The 16,594-nt window shown below is 35.7% G+C and overlaps 1 protein-coding gene across 4 annotated transcripts in view; it reads left to right on the forward strand.

Moving 5' to 3' along the window:
- HTT (huntingtin) overlaps positions 1 to 16,594 on the forward strand; it is a 78,824-nt gene that overhangs the window by 41,463 nt on the left and 20,767 nt on the right. For all 4 annotated transcript variants that reach the window (XM_052681797.1, XM_052681798.1, XM_052681799.1 and 1 more), the window contains 11 exons: positions 1,844 to 1,960; positions 3,730 to 3,852; positions 4,431 to 4,669; positions 5,875 to 6,017; positions 8,478 to 8,685; positions 9,840 to 9,981; positions 11,362 to 11,541; positions 12,980 to 13,156; positions 13,374 to 13,450; positions 14,629 to 14,767; positions 16,062 to 16,184. In XM_052681797.1, the coding sequence (XP_052537757.1) occupies positions 1,844 to 1,960; positions 3,730 to 3,852; positions 4,431 to 4,669; positions 5,875 to 6,017; positions 8,478 to 8,685; positions 9,840 to 9,981; positions 11,362 to 11,541; positions 12,980 to 13,156; positions 13,374 to 13,450; positions 14,629 to 14,767; positions 16,062 to 16,184 (1,668 nt within the window). The remainder of the gene's footprint in view (positions 1 to 1,843; positions 1,961 to 3,729; positions 3,853 to 4,430; positions 4,670 to 5,874; positions 6,018 to 8,477; positions 8,686 to 9,839; positions 9,982 to 11,361; positions 11,542 to 12,979; positions 13,157 to 13,373; positions 13,451 to 14,628; positions 14,768 to 16,061; positions 16,185 to 16,594) is intronic.

Below are 16,594 nucleotides of genomic sequence, written 5' to 3' on the forward strand. Positions count from 1 at the left end.
ACATTGTTTTGATAGTTCAAAAGCTATCAGGCCATGCTGGTGATCTTTTTACACAGATCTTGAACAGCTAGACTCTGTGTGTGATCATTATGTGGAGAGTATGCAAAGATTTTTGGAGTAGGAAGAGGCTTCTGCACCACGAATCAGTGTTGCGAGTCAAATAAATATCTGTTAGATCTCAGACAAACCTAGGTACCAAAGCCCTGAGAAGCTCTAGTGAGGTGTTGCAATTGTGATTCAAGAAATTTGAAAGAATGGGGTGGAAAGTTGTAGAGAAGTAGGATTAGAGGTAGGAAATATGCTGCTTAGTGATTATCCAAATGTTCCTGTAATATCTTCATGTTAAAATTCTCAAATATATTTTAATAAGACAATGAGACTGGTAGCTACACAGTTGTTACTACTTACCACCCAGATCTCATGGATTTGGAAAATTTTATGTTATGAGGGAGTGTTAGAATTACTTTCTTCAATACTCGCCCTTTACAATAAAACCAAAGAAGTAATTTTAAGAGAAGTGACTTAATTACCATGAGATCTTATTGCTATTTCAGCTGATGATAAAACTTAACATCCTTTGCCTTTTCACACGATGAATGGAAATTCTGGCATATGCAATGTATTTTCTGAGAATAGTTGGAAAAAGGCAGTACAGTTTGTCGAAATAATGTGTTAGAACTGCATGTTCTTGGGATAATTTTGTGTATCCACATTCTCTTTTGAATTTGTAATTTTATAATCATAAAATGACTAACATCTAAATGAAATGACACTCTGGACTCATGATGTGAAACAGTGAATAACTTTTATGTTACAAAGGGTACTGCACTTGCTTGCAAATCCTCTTCTGACACACTTAATCTGTTAAAGATCACCTCTGCATTGCTCTTCATCCCTCACCATCCTATTTGTAGTTATTACTCCTGTTCTGTTCATACAGTGTGTATAAGCTGACCTCTGGGCAGGTCTTTGGCTGTGCTAGGGATGTTCTTCACTACAGAGCACTTCTTTATGCTTTTTGTTCTTTTAGAACTGTTTAACTACCATCCACGGAGCTGGAGATAGAGAGTTACAGTAATTCAGCCCAGGATTGCTCCTATCACCTTTTTCACAAGAAAGCTCTTGGAAAGAAAATCACCTGGTGTTTTTTATTGGCTATGTTTCTGATGCTGGACTACTTGATTATGTTTTTTAACTGCTCTGCCTAACTCATTTTCTGAACCAGATTCTTGTGTCCCACTTCCCAGTCATTGCATTAACATTCCTGCCTGCTGTGGTTTTGGCCTGGCTTCCTTTGAAAGTATTGTCTCCATAACCCTCAAGCCAGAAATATGTTCAGCTAGAGAATGTGATCCTTGCTGTTAGTGTGTTAAATTAAAGACTTTCTTTTAAAATTTTATTTGAAAGCTATTTATCTCAGATAAATAAGTTCTATAAGAAAGACTATAAATGTAGAAAATCGCTTTCTTCCCTCCTCTCCCCTTTTTTGGGGTATGTGATGCAGCACTCAGCTTTACTGTCCTTTTTTCCATTCACAGTATTTTGACAAATGCAGTTTAAGAAGGACTAGAAAGCATTCTATTGCAAGTTTGTAGGAAAAAAAACCTGGGAAATTATTTTTAAAAGAAGTGAAAAACAAACAAAAAAAGAACCCTGCAACTAAGAACAAAATGTAAATCTGAAAATTAAATTTTAAAATATTGTCTAGTTTCTCATGCAAATTTTGTTTTCTTTGTTTTTTGGCAAACTGATAAAGCAGTAAATATTTTCTACATTACTGTATTACTTGAATGTTTCCTGATAGTATAGGTATTTACTTGTGTTCTTTTGGACCTTTCCTCAGGTGTTGGAAATGTTTATCTTGGTATTGCAACAATGTCATAAAGAAAATGAAGACAAATGGAAAAGATTATCTCGGCAAATTGCTGACATTATTCTCCCAATGCTCGCAAAACAACAGGTAATGTGTATTTTTTTTTTTTAAACTATAAACATCCCAACTCATCATTACATTAATTGCTGTAATTATAGCTTTGAGTATTGTGATTTCTGTATTTTCTTTAAAGTGTGGCTACCTTACCTGGAAGATAATTACTGTAGATTAAGTTGTTGAAAATGTGCAGCACCTTTTAGACTGTTCCTAGGTAAAGTTCTTCCTACTTTCTGTACACAGTCAGAGCACTTAATAATGGTGTGAAGATTCTCTCTCTGTTACAGAATGTAAAAATTACTTTTTCTTAACTGCAGTGGGTCTAACGGAATTTGTTTTAGTGAAGAGAATGAAATGGCATCACCCAAAACTGCATTTATTAGTCTCTGAATTACAAAGTATTTGAAGCTGAAGCAGTCTTCTAGAGATTTGTTGTCTTCTCAAAGCACTGTCTACTGGAGTAGACTGCTTAGGACCATGTGCAGTCAGATTTTGACTTCATTACTTCCAACCTCTTCCAGTGTTAGAACGTCCTCATAGGGAGCTGAAAAAAAAAAAAAAGAGGGGGGAGAAAGAAATTGTATTTAAATGGGGCTTTCTGTATTTCAACTTCTGTATGTTGCTTTTCATCACTAGGTAGTACTGAGCAGATTCTAGCTACTTCTATCTTCACTACTTTTGTCTCCTGGTGGTCAGATAATTGTACACACTGTTAAGATTCCCACTGAGCCTTCTCCAGTCTCCCCTTGTATGACAGATGCTCCAAGCCCTTAATAATCTGTGTGGTGCTTTGCTGGGCTTGTTCTAGTGTGTGCATATGTCTGTCTTAATGGAGAGCCCAGAACTGGACTGCAAGCTAGGAGTTAAAGAGTAGACCTTTTGTATCTGGGAAGAAGGCACTATTTCTTCGAGAGGAAATTTTTTCCTTTCTGCTTCCTAAGCAGCAGAGTGTTTGTCTTACCATACAGCTTTCTTTGAAGTATGTATTTCTAATTCCAGAATACAAGGTAAAGCCATGAAATTCTGCCCTTACGATGTTCTTCGCTCTTTGATGGCAGATTCTCCTTCCTACGAGAAGATTATATGGTGGGGAAGAACGGGCAGTAATGAGGATTAGACAGTAGTTTTTGAGAGAAGCTAAAATGCTGATGAATTAAGTTGCTTTTGTTCTTTTTTTGTATGAATCTGTGCATGTGCTTCAACTATCAAATCAACTGTCAAATTAAATTGGCAAGAAGTCATCCAGATTTTGAGTTCAGACCCTTGCTTTTTGTGATCAGCTGTTTTATAACTGAACAGTTGAGGTCCTACTTCAGTTTCTGCAGTGTAATTCCATTGTAGCTGTTTACTTCTCTGAGGGTTAGGATTTTTTTTTTCCTCCTAGTTATCTCCTTCAGCTTAGTCATGACCAAAGCATTCTGTTGTTTTTGTCCCAGCACTTCTGTCTATAAATATGCCTGGTAGGATGTGCAGGGAAGAGATAAGTTTCTAAATTTTGTGACAGTCAGACTTTTGCTCTCATTCTCTAACATACAACATATTTCTCCTAAAATAAAGTCGTACATATGTTGAATTTCTTGTGATAGATTTTTATCCATGTTGTCAACCTTCCTATGTAGAAAGGCTTGCGATTAAACATTTTTATACTTTTCATAGATTTTTACTGATATAAATTTTATAAAGGACAAGCTTATTATGTTCAAGTTGTAATAGAAATGTTTAAAACTTGAGATGATAATATTGTAGTGCGTTTAGAGGTAGTGATAGTTATAGATTAGTTTTGTGGTTTTCTCTTACAGATGCACATAGATTCTCATGATGCTTTGGGAGTACTGAATACTCTGTTTGAAATTTTGGCTCCCTCTTCCCTTCGCCCCGTTGACATGCTTTTAAGAAGTATGTTTGTTACTCCTAAAACAATGGTAAGCAAGCAGGAACCTGATAATGCAAGTAAAATATTTCTAGATAAGTAGTAAAAGTGGATTTTAAAGAGAAGAGAGGTTCTTGTGTCTTTAATGCAAAACAAAACAGTATGTATTTCTATCTTTTTATTTTGCAATGTGATGCTGAAGTAGCTGAAGCTTTTAGGAAAGAATTCATGACAATTAATATAATTTACCATCTGGGTGCATTTTATACAGAAATCTTCTGCTGATAGGTTACTTACTTTCATTTCGTATTTTTAGGATCAGAAATGTAGAGAAACATAGTTACAATAAATTTGAGAATGCAATGTATAATAGGTAAATCACATTTTTTTTAAGCCAGTGTTGGTACTATTTTGACAATTGAGATTTTTAATCTCTTTGAAGACTTGCTTTAGTAGATTTGAATACATTCCAATGCTATGTTGAATACATGTGAAGTTGTATAAAATCAGACATACAAGAATGGAGCAAGCAGAAAAACCTTTCATGTCTGTGTCTTCAAAACATTGTTTTCATAGTAATGGTCAAGCCTATCCAGTCTAACAATCTGTGTTTGTTCATTTGTTTGTTAGGCATCAGTGAGCACTGTCCAGCTATGGATTTCTGGAATTTTAGCAATCCTTAGAGTTCTCATTTCACAATCCACAGAAGACATAGTTCTATCTCGTGTTCAAGAGCTTTCTTTCTCACCATATTTGATTTCACGTCAAGCAATTAATAGACTGAGGCATGGTGAAAATAACATGCCTGCACAAGAGGATCACACTGAGGTTAAACAGACCAAATATCTGCCTGAAGAGACATTTTCTAGGTATGACGTCTTGGGTCAGTTAAGGGAACGATAAAGGTTTCGGAGAAATCAAGAATATGAAATGTATATGCATACATACATAATTGTTAATAATTGAGTTTTTAGTAAGTTTGGATGAGTTTTTAGTAGGGACTTTGCAGTATTCTGGTGCCTCTTCTTAAGTCAAGTGAAAGACCTACCACAGCCATGAAGATGGGTAAATTCTGACCTTATTAAAATCGGGTCCAAAGCTTTAACTGATTCCATCTTTTTTTGTGGGGCCTAAAAGTTGGATCAACCCCAATCTACCCAATAATAGAAGCCTGTGTTCTGAACTAGGATTTTGTCTGCAAATAAGATTCAAAGTGGTTAAATTAGTCCTGCTTTTTGTTTCCTACTTCTTGAGGGCTAGCTTTGTCTAGTTAGCTTCCCATTCTTAAGCTGTCCAAGAAAGACACTTAAGGAAAAGAAGCATGGAGGATTAGTGCTTTTATTATGTTTACAAAATGTTTATCATTAAGATATCCCATCTTGACGTGGTGGGAAGCCTTTGAAAGAGTTCCTTTGAGAAACTAAAAAGTTTTACTTGAGTGTGGAATTCCAGGTAAAAAGAAAATTCACTTGTTTATCATTCAGCTTACTGTGAGGGTGATGGGTAGAAGGAAAAGGGACACCTGGATTCCTTAAAATGATCTTATGTCCAACAGGAGTGAGTAGGAGGATGATCATGGCTGGGAGCAAGGATTGCTCATTGCAGACACTCTTTTTTTGGTGTTTTGTTTTGGTCTTTTTACCTGGCTGAGGGTTTGGTACAGTTGTAGAGTGAATGAGAGCAAATGAGACCGCAAACAGCTGAATTACTGTGACTTACTGAGTTGCTCCTTCCTCAGCTGAGCTGTAGAGTGTGTTTAACTCATTGCAAATCACTGCAAAGACACCACGTCAATTTGAATGTTTCCTGTGGAAGTTGTGGTGGGCTGGTGAGTAGGTAACACAGCTCCATTGTGTGATTGTTCAATACTTGTGATTACCTGGCCATAGCAATAACATCATGTTTTAGGTAAACCTTTAATATAGCATATAATTCACCATTTTATTTAGGATGAAAGCAGAGTAATTTTTTATTTTGATTTTAAAATTAACGAGTTTTATAGGCAGACATCGTGTTGTTCTGAAACAGGTTGCAGTGATGGTTTCCCTATTGACTGTATCCTTCTGTTTTCAAGGTTCTTGTTACAGCTGGTTGGTATTCTACTCGAAGATATTGTTACCAAACAAGTGAAAGTGGACATGAATGAGCAGCAACACACTTTCTATTGCCAAGAGCTGGGCACTTTGCTTATGTGCTTAATACATATCTTCAAATCAGGTAATACTTGAAGCAGTGCCTCATGCTGTTTGCTGTGGCAAGGATTTTTGAGTAAAAGAACTAATGAGAAGCAGTATGTAGGTGCATAAGACATTCTATCCTACATGCTGTGAAGAACCTTTGAAATTTTATCCTCATGAGTACAGGGGTCACTTTTCATATTTCTTTTACTTATGTAAAAAATGTAGTGACTTTTCATCATTCCTTTTAACTGTCTAATACTTTAGAGTTTACAAATGCAAGGGGTTCCAAACCTGTGGCTGCATTTTCTGTAGTTAATCTTAACTTGGAGGTTGGTAGCTCAAAATCAAAATACTCAAATTACTGAGTTACTGAACACTGGGGGCAGTTTCATGACAAGGTAGGTTTCTATTCTTTATCATAATTAAAAAACAACAACAACAACAAAGAACCAGGGAAATCAAAATGGTACTATTTCTGCTAACTAGCATTGTGCACTGTTCTTAAGGTTTATGGGGTTTGTGCATGTATACCCACTCCATTCTCTGGCTGGCAGTCTTACTATTCTATTCTTACTAGTTATCTAAGGGAGTAACCTGGAATAGTGTTCTTCCCCCGTAAGTTAAGCAGATCTTTTTGTGTCACTGTCCTAGCCATCTCCTTCTCAAAAAGTTCTTTCCTCTTCTGTATGTTAGAAATCAGACAATTAATTCTTCCTTCTACAGCCCCATCTGTAGAACAGAAGTTATACAGCACTTCCTTAGTAGATGTGATTAACAAAAAAGTGAATATCAAACACTGCTTCTAAATTCTTAGCATGATTCTGTTTTGTGTCCAACACCCTTTAATCTTTTTAAGCTCTTCCTGCAGATGTCAATTATGAAGTCCTTTCTTGACAAAAATCTTCATTCTGCTGCTGTCATTGCTAGCAGCTGCTTCTTGCAGCTCTGGGTATAGTTAGTGATCATTCTGTATTTCCACGTGCCCAGTACTATTGTACTACTGCTTGACAGGCACATATGTATGCTGTTAATTGCTGTTATTGAGCAAAAATTTCCAATACAAATTATGAAAAATAACCTATGCCAAAATGATTTGGAGTAAGTGATTAAACGGAATTGAGCCAAGACCAATGAAATTAGTCAATTAAGCTGGTGACTGAAATCAGGGAAGTGGGTAACTTCAGCCAGAGCTTTTGACAGAGGAAAGGGAAGGCTCCAGCTAGTTCTTCTGCAGCAGCTGGCTTCCAAGATGCATTTGTCTTGGCAAAAGCTATGTAGAAACTGTCATACTGAATAAAAAATAAATACTAAAACGTTCATGCAAAGCACTGGGATACATGTACTGCATGATCTCTCAAAATCACTACAAATCCACTTCAAGGACTAATAGTAATGTGGTTGCCATATATGGTGTTACAGAGTAGAAGTAAAGTTCTTCAAATGTGTGAGTTGTATTTTCATGTTTTAGCATTTCCTTTCAGGTTTAGGCATAGATTTAATTATGTGGTTTTATGCTGCTTGTTCAGTGAAAGTCTTCATAATTTTGCATCTCTTTAAGTTATTTCATCTTTACTACAACTGCACCTTAATTCTGAATTGTGTTTGGGAACACAGGCTGTGATCTTCTCTCATTTTTAACCACTATTCAACATGGGTGTCTTATCTTCTCACCCATTATGGATTTTGTCAGAACGTAAACATTGCTAACTCCTGTATGTTCAATTATGGAAAACTACCACATTAGAAATGAAGATTTACAATGTGCTACTTTGAAATAGAATGGAAATAAAAGGGATGGATAAACTGAAAAGTTGGTCCTGTAAATTTAGACAACTTTAAGTTTCTCCATTTTCTTTGTTTTCCTTCTGTTCTTTTTGTTACATGAATGTGTAAGTAGCAAGTCTGAAAGCAAAATTCAGCTTTTGTGCTGAGTGTTGTGTGCTAGGCAGTGACTTTTTGTCACTTAAAATAATGTCCTTTGTGCACATACTTCAGAATTTGGATGGAATAGTTTCAGTTTATTTTCAACTAAATATATTTGGTACCTGTGGTAGGAGGCTTGTGAGTTGTCTTAATAGTGTATAGAATAGCAGTTACAGCATGGTTTTTGTTTAGAACTTCTGTGATATACTTCGAAAAGAAAAATATCCTCATCTATAATTAACAATTTTAAAATTGATTAAAGTTTTCATGTATTAGGTAACTATTTAATGGGTGACAGAGGAAAAGTTAGGTGTCGCTACAGTTCTGATCTGATCTAAAATATTTTTCATAAGAAAGAGCTGAGAGCTTGTTACTACTGATTTACACACTACACTTTGTAAAAATGCATGACCTGCTTTACATTTAAAATAAAATACGAAGAATATGCCTTTATTTCAGGAATTGTACTGACTTATGAGCAAACTTCTGTATTTTTGGGGTACCCAGGATTATTTTGAAACTTCAGAATTCCATGCAGAACATAGTTTCTCTAATATGCTTTCATATTTTTCAGGGATGTTTAGAAGAATCACAGCTGCAGCCACCAGGCTTTTTACAGGAGATGGATCTGATGGTAGTTTCTATACCCTTGAAAGTCTGAGTGACCTTGTTCAGTCCATGGTTCCCACACATCCTTCCTTAGTTCTCCTCTGGTGTCAGATCCTGCTTCTTGTTAATTACACAAACTACAACTGGTGGTCAGAAGTGCATCAAACTCCAAAGTAAGGTTTGTTTTTGATCCCTGGTTAGTAGTACCATGTCTTCCAGTTGTATTTGGTACAGCTATATGGAAAAAAAAAAAAAAAACCAAACAACTTTTAATCTTCAGAGCTGCCAGCTGTTGAATAATACTGCTTAGGTTCTGAAATAGATAGTTCTGCATTTATTTTGTGTGTATGGTTTTGTGTGTGTTTGTGTGTATACTGTCTGTTCTGATGTTAGTATGCCTTTCAAACTAAGGAAGTACACCCAGTGCTCAGTTGTTCCTCGAAAGAACTGTTGGGTAAATCTCTATACTTTGAAGACAATAAATTCCTTCTTTGTCCTTCTAAAAATGAAAAATTATAGAAAAAGCTATAGCTGTTTGTATGGGGACTTCTTATTTCACTTTCTAGCAGATAAGCAGCTAGTGCAGGTGATTTACACTTAGTGTTTATGGAAATATGATCTGATCAGTAAGATGCAGGTACATCTGTGATCACTTGTCAGTGGGTCTCCTACTAAATGCTGTCAAAGCACCATGCTGGTTCATTAGCAGTAGTCAAAGTAGATGTTAGTAATATCAATATTAGCTGTCTGAAATTCAAAAATTGTTTCTAAACTGAGCTAACTCCTGGTGTGTGAATGGGTCAACCCACCTGTCAGACACTCCTGCCATTAGGATGATGTCGTCTGCGGGTGTGAAAGATACTCCACTGTGTGGGATGGGTAGCCCACTGTAGAGGACGAGTAACAGCTGACTTAAGAGAAATTTCTGATACTTGCACAGTGAATGGTAGGGAAGACTAATTGTGCTCTAAAATGTGTGGATCAGTACTTAGATACACACTCAGATGTGAGACTGTTGCCTTAATTCAGACTCATGGTTTGAAAAACACGGAATTAGGTTCTGTTATTACTTAAGACACAATAGCCCAAGGTTTTTTCTTGTAAATAACCAGTTTGTTTCCTTAGACAGCATGAAGAAAAAATAAACATTGAACAAAAAGTAATATAACTGTTGCTAGAAAGCTGATGGAAAGCGAGGTGTCTATTTCAGAGCAGTATAATGTTTAAATGAAGTTTCTAATAGAAAGACTTACAGTGAGTAGAATGTTCCAAGCAATTTGATTTTAATGTTTCTACACGGTAATAAAATATAATGTACTTCTTGCAGGAGACACAGTCTTTCTACTACTAAATTACTTAGCCCTCAGATATCTGGAGACACTGATGAATCAGATTCAGAATCTAAACGTGGCATGTGCAATCGAGAGATAGTGAGAAGAGGAGCACTCATTCTTTTTTGTGACTATGTGGTAAGTTTTGAATTAGGGATTTTATAACTATGGTTCTGAGTTGTTTTCTTAAGTTACCGGTTCAAAAGCGAGAATTGAGGACTAATGTGAAACTGACCATTTTCTTTCTAGGGTTCACTTATGTACAACTTCATTTTGCATTTTTTCTATTCTGAACTAGTTCTCATGGCATGTCTGAGGGTACCTGGTAGGTAATAGAATAATCTGCTAGATATTATATCCTTGATTTGTGTGTTGCTACCAGTGTACTAAGTGCTGGATTTTCCAACATCAGTAATAATAAGTAAAATAAATAAAATAAAAGGCTTTACATTAACATTTCACTTCCATTTTTGGTTCTCTAACAAGAACAATTTCTGTGGCTTCAGCCTTTTCATGCCTCAGTATTAGCATTTTAGTTCATTGGAATCATACCTTTGAAGTGAACCTTCCTGTAATACTTAGTATTGCACTTCAGTTTGCATTGCAAAGCACTTTTGGGGAAGCAATCTTCATTCCTCTCAGATTCAACTAGGCCAAAAGCTATGCTTAAAAAGCACTTCAACTCCGAATGGGCTTTAAGTCACTATGGTCAGATTTGAGCCTAGTCCAAGTTAATACTCTTCAAAACCCTCTTTACTGAGAAGTGTTGGCTTTTTGGCATCATGTAGTTAGTTCTACAGGTCTGTTGTGTTGCATTCCTTCTTGTTATATGATTAGCCTCTGTAGGCTTAAAATTAATTACTGAAAGATCTCTTTGGATATGTTTTCCACTTATCTGGTGTTTAGGGCAAATAGTAGTATGAAATCTTTAAAGGGAAGCCTAAATGAAAAATCACCCTCTACAAGATGACTGTGTGTGTGTGCTTCTTTCAAACAGTATTTTGTTAAAAGCGATGTCTCTGAAATGTCCTTCTCAATTTACTTCTGTCATGTTGGAAGGGACCACAAGGATCATCGAATCCAACTCCTAGCTCCTCACAGGACCACCTGAAAAACAGACACTGTGTCTGAGAGCATTGCCCAAACGCTCCTATAACTCTGGCAGGTTCAGTGCTCTGACCACTGCTCTGGAATTCCTGTTCCAGTGCTTAACTACTGTCTCACCTTTTTCTGTTATCCAGTGTGACTCTCCCATCATACAGCTTCAAAGTGTTCCTTTTTCATGTCGTGGTGTAATGATACTGAAAAAGCTGGTTACAAATTCATTATGACTTTTAATTTGAACAAGCTCAAAAGCACATGAAAAAACTAATCCAAAAGTAATGGTGGCAGTACTAAAATACGGGCAGTTTGTACCATTATTTTAAAATTACTGAAATTATGTATAAAAGTCTTCATGTGTCAGATCGTGTTTAGTAATTAGATACTTACTATGCATGTTACTTTTTTCTCTTTCAGTGTCAAAACCTACATGATTCAGAACACTTGACTTGGCTTATTGTGAATCATGTTCAAGACTTGATTAATCTATCCCATGAGCCTCCAGTGCAAGACTTCATTAGTGCTGTTCACAGAAATTCAGCAGCCAGTGGTCTCTTCATCCAGGCCATTCAATCACGGTGTGAGAATCTTGCAGCTGTAAGTCTAACTTAATTTTTTAAGAAAGAAATCACTTAGATTCTAGTATAATTATAACCAGTAAGTATGCAAATTCTAACATTTCTGTGTCATCTATCAAATTGTAATGATATTTTTGAAGACGCTTAAAAAGAAAAAAACAGCAAGAAATGAACCTTATAATATATTGGCAACTTCAGTATCAGGTGTGTTCCATTTCATCAAATCTGTAAATTCAATTAGAGTTGATTAAGCTGCTGTTCTTCCTTTTTTATTATTCTACATAGTAGATATGAGAGTTAAAGTAAAGCTTTAACTTCCTACTTCAATTTCAGTACCTTGGTGACTACTACTAACCACAAAGCTGGGAACAGGAGCTAATCCATTTTCATAGGCCCTAGCAGCATGAAAATCATTTGCAAGCTCAAGTTGCCCCTCATTAATCTGGTGCGGAAGTTACAGGGTCTTGACGCTGGACTCTTTATAAGCTTCAGAAATTCAGCTTATGATTTCTGTTGGTTATTGTAATTTCCAGATTAAAAGGAGTGGATGATTAATTGTAGGGATGTAGGATTGTACTCATCCCTCTCAAGCTTGGGAACTAGCTCAGTGAGAAAGTTATTTCCTGGGTTTCTTTTAGAGGTAATAGTGACAGATGCTCCCACACCCTGAGCAACCTGGTAAAATTTCCTCTCTCTCATTACTGTCTATGGACAAGTCCACTGCAACTGCTGTAGTGCCCTAAGTGTCTGAGTAAAATGCTTTTAAGCTGAGATAAGTCTGAGTTATAATATGCTTGTCTGAGAATAGGTAAAATTAACTGCACGTGTTTGAATGGAAGCTGTATTTTGGTGAAATACTGGTAATTTATCAGTCAAATTAGTAAAATTAAAACAGATAATGTTCACAGTCTGCTCTTAAAAAAAAAAAAAAAAAGAGATTCCATAAGTCACTGTTTTGTCTTTTTTTTCCCCCTTTGGAATGCATCTTGAAAACATGTGTATATGAATTTCCTTGTGCTCCTTTATAATCATGCATCACTGTTTCTATGATTACGAGCTCCAAATATCCCTTATGCTTTTCTTGACCCTTACGCTCATGTCTGGACTCTGGCTCAAGTTTATCAGCCTTCAAATCGTTCTGTGATTTTGCTTAAGACTTCTGTTTTTTTTCCTTAATTTGATTTCTTCCTCTTTTTTGTACTTGCTGTTCTTACAGTTAATCGCCAAGCAAACCAGTGTTCATATAAATTAACTCAGTAACTCGGGCTTATTAGCGTACAGATGATTATGTTGGTCAGTTTGTTGTCTGCTGTAGTGTTTTTATAAGTACCTTTTCCTTTAAGCTCTTTGTTATTCCAATCGATTGACTTATTTTGTTTCAACACCCTCCTGTTTAACCCTGCTGCCATCAGTGTTAGATATGTAATGTTCCCTTTTTGTGTTCTTCCAATGTTTAGCCTACGACTCTGAAGAAGACTTTACAGTGCTTAGAGGGGATACATCTCAGCCAGTCTGGAGCAGTCTTGACATTGTATGTTGATAAGCTTCTTTGTACTCCATTCCGTGTGCTTGCTCGCATGGTTGACACACTGGCTTGCCGTCGGGTAGAAATGCTTTTGGCTGCAACTTTACAGGTAAAGATAAATAACGTTTATCTGCAAATCAGTTTGAGTAGTGCTAGCAATAACAATCAAATGTAAGTGTTTAAATTAAAGTTATTTCTATGGAAAAATAACAATTTATATTGTATATAGATATGAATGATTGCATTTCACTTTATCTGCATATAAATCTCATAATTTGTTCTAAGTACATATGTGTGTTTTACTTGTTTTCTTGTGACTCCTATAGAACAGCATTACTCAGTTACCAGTTGAAGAACTGGATAGAATTCAGGAATACCTTCAAAACAGTGGATTAGCAACGAGGTAATACCGGTGCCTGTTAAAATATCAAGTTAAGGAATTTTGTAGAAGTAGTTATGATAGGTTTGAGTTTTTTTAAGCTAAGATAGCAAGTTCTGTCAAGAGGTGAAATGAGTAAAGCATCATGTAAGGTGCATGCTTACTGTAACTTGAAGACAGTTGCTTGAATGAGTTTACTTCTTAAATGCATTTTGCAACTTCAAGAAAGCCAAAGGCTCAGAGACATCAGACTCTATCCCAGACCTTAAAAGTATTTAACTTTTAAAGTTACCCCAAATTAATTTTGGCAAAAATCACAAACTACATTGCTGTGAAAACAACTTTATTTTCCTCAGACTTGTTTTGTCAGATTTTGTCTGTTCCAGCTGTTGTTTTTCTTCATTCACTGGTTTAATCTTCCTGTTGTTTATATGTAAACTACTATTATAAAAGGAACAAAGCATTCAATCCTTTCAAAAGCCTTACTCAATGATGAAAAGAGTAATTTATTTCTCCTGATGTCATTGCTATCTGAGGTTGATATCTATTGACTGAAATAGGAAATAGAAGCAGGAGTAAAGAACATGAAGCCTAAGACAGCAGTAGATTGATAGCAATGTGCCTCCACTTATGAGATTTAACTTAGGAATATAATACTAGTCAGAATGTCCAAATGACTTTTACAGTACCAGTACAGTAGTGGAATCAGAAAAAGAAACAAAAAGAAAACATTGATTGCAGTATCTTTTAAATCCACAGATAAATTCTTCATCTTAAATATCAGTTTACTTTTACTTCATTTTCTTAAAGTGGATTCTTGTTTGGTGTCTGATGGAATGTGTTCATATGCAGTCAAGTCTGTGCGTTAGATTTTATTCTTATTCACTGAAAAGGGATATTCTTATGCGCTAAAAAGGCTACTTAGAGAAATTGAGCAGCTTGCATTTTATGCATTAGCACAAAGTACAAGCTGAAGGTCTAAATCAAATCCTTATTGTTGGCGGTGCAGGATTGATTTTTTGTGTCTATTGGTAGCTGATGAACTTTGCAGTTTTACATCATGTGGATGATCCAGCAAAAATCTCATGATGCTAGTGCTTTTCTGTCCCAGTTATGAGCATTAGTTCACTGGATGAGTATCTTTTTTTAAATGCTTTATGAAACTAAGTTAGCTCTTTGCTGATGCTTGTTTTTATTTTCAGACACCAAAGACTTTACTCACTCTTGGATAGATTTCGTCTTATGGTGGCACCAGACACAACTAGTCCTTCACCTCTGGTTACCTTGCACCCACTAGATGGAGAAGACCAACCAGGTTTAGAGAATGTAATTCTAGATAAAGTAAGGTTCTGTTTAGAAATGCCTTGCTCAAAAAGTATTCTTCTTATTATGACATATTTGATAGCAGCTTATTTTTACTATGCTCTTAAAATTATCAATCTCAAATAGAGATCAATGAATGATTTCATGTGATAGTTGTTAGGCCAAATATTAATAATTAAAATGTGCATGCATATTTCTTACATATATGGTGCCATGAAAAACTATCAAGTTTTTTTTCTCTCCATAAAATTACACAAAAGATTTACAAGAAGGTTCATATAGACGTATGCTGTCATCTGTTTTCTTTCTCTATTAATTTGTTGACTGAAAATAGCTGGCTTTCTCTTTTTGAATTTCTGTTTGACATGTAATTAGATACATTTACCTCAGTGCAGGATGGAAGGCCCATAACAGTTCATTTCTCCTTTTCATTACTTCATGTTCTATAGTGATGCATAGAAACTTTAAACGTGTTTAATAGAGATGGCAAAAATTACTGATTAGCTGATAATTTAGAGCTGTCCAAGTAAGTTGTGGAACACACTGACTTAATAGAAGGACTGAGAACAACTTAGTAAGAAGAAAGGCTGTGCCCAGAAACCATTTGCTTGTGGATTTCTGTCTTCTTCCTCTGTGTAACTTCAAATCTTGCACAAAGGAAGTTTTCATATTCCTCCACAGTTGGATTCTAATTAGTATCAGCTGCCTTGGGATGTTCATTAATTGATAAAGGTAACAAAAAAAATTGGCTCTTAATATTGTTCAGTTAAATTAGTTATATTTTTAACTTATTCGTCTAGGCTCAGCGCTATAAATGTAAGAAGTCTTAATTTGTTTCAGTGCATCTTTCAGTGTAGATGCTGTCTTCATCTGTTATGATAGACCACTGATTCTGAAGACTTTTCTTTCCTTGTTGCCGTATTTTTTTCCTTTTATTATACTTGATTACCAAATATTCCAGGTTTTCTAAATGCTGTCATCAGCTTTTCAATCCTAATATACCTATGCCGTATGCTAAGTTTTTTTGGCTTTGTTTCCTGTCCAGACTCCATGGAAATAGACAACTTGTCTATTTATCTTACTTGAAGATGGTCTGTTCATCAGTCATCTATTTTGCATTTTCTCATGGCTGTTTTTTTTTTTTTTTTTGCAGTTTCTTTTTTGTTCTTGTTGTTGACATTAATGTGGCCTAGAGATCTCTTAAAAGAACCACACTTAAATGACATTAAGCAGTTTTCCCTCCACCCCTGAAATCATTTTAATTTTGTGAAAATAAAATCTGTAATGAACTTGTTTTCTTCAATTATTAAAGGAGTGGTATATGTCACTGGTGAGGTCTCAGTGCTGCATCAAGTCTGACTCAGCATTACTAGAAGGTGCAGAACTGTTAAACAGAATTCCTCAGCCTGACCTGAACTCCTTCATGAACAGCAAGGTAACTTTTTTGTCTGATGGAACAGTATCAGCTGAAGATGTTGTATCAAATTGTTTCGGATATTCTAGTTGGTAGTATTGATAGATTAGATCCTTAAATGCATACCTTTCAGATTTACGTAATGCTAGCTCTTCACCTGTTGGATTTCATTAGGTTTGGGAAATGAAATGCTGAATGTTTTTTGGCTCTGTCTAGCAATGGTGCTAATGGTTTTCTAATAGTACAGATTGTGTGTATGGAGTGGAAGTGAAGAGGAAGTTCACATATCCACAGTTCTATCATTTTACATAATTTTGTTGTACAGCCTTTTACAAGACCAGATGATTCTGAAACTTTTGATCATCTATACTAGTTTACTTCTAATATAGCTCTCATGTGACACAAATGGTGAATCTGCAGTGAGGCACAGC

This window comes from Tympanuchus pallidicinctus, unplaced genomic scaffold, assembly GCF_026119805.1.
Source record: "Tympanuchus pallidicinctus isolate F22 unplaced genomic scaffold, pur_lepc_1.0 scaffold2, whole genome shotgun sequence".
In the NCBI taxonomy this organism is placed as follows: domain Eukaryota; kingdom Metazoa; phylum Chordata; class Aves; order Galliformes; family Phasianidae; genus Tympanuchus; species Tympanuchus pallidicinctus.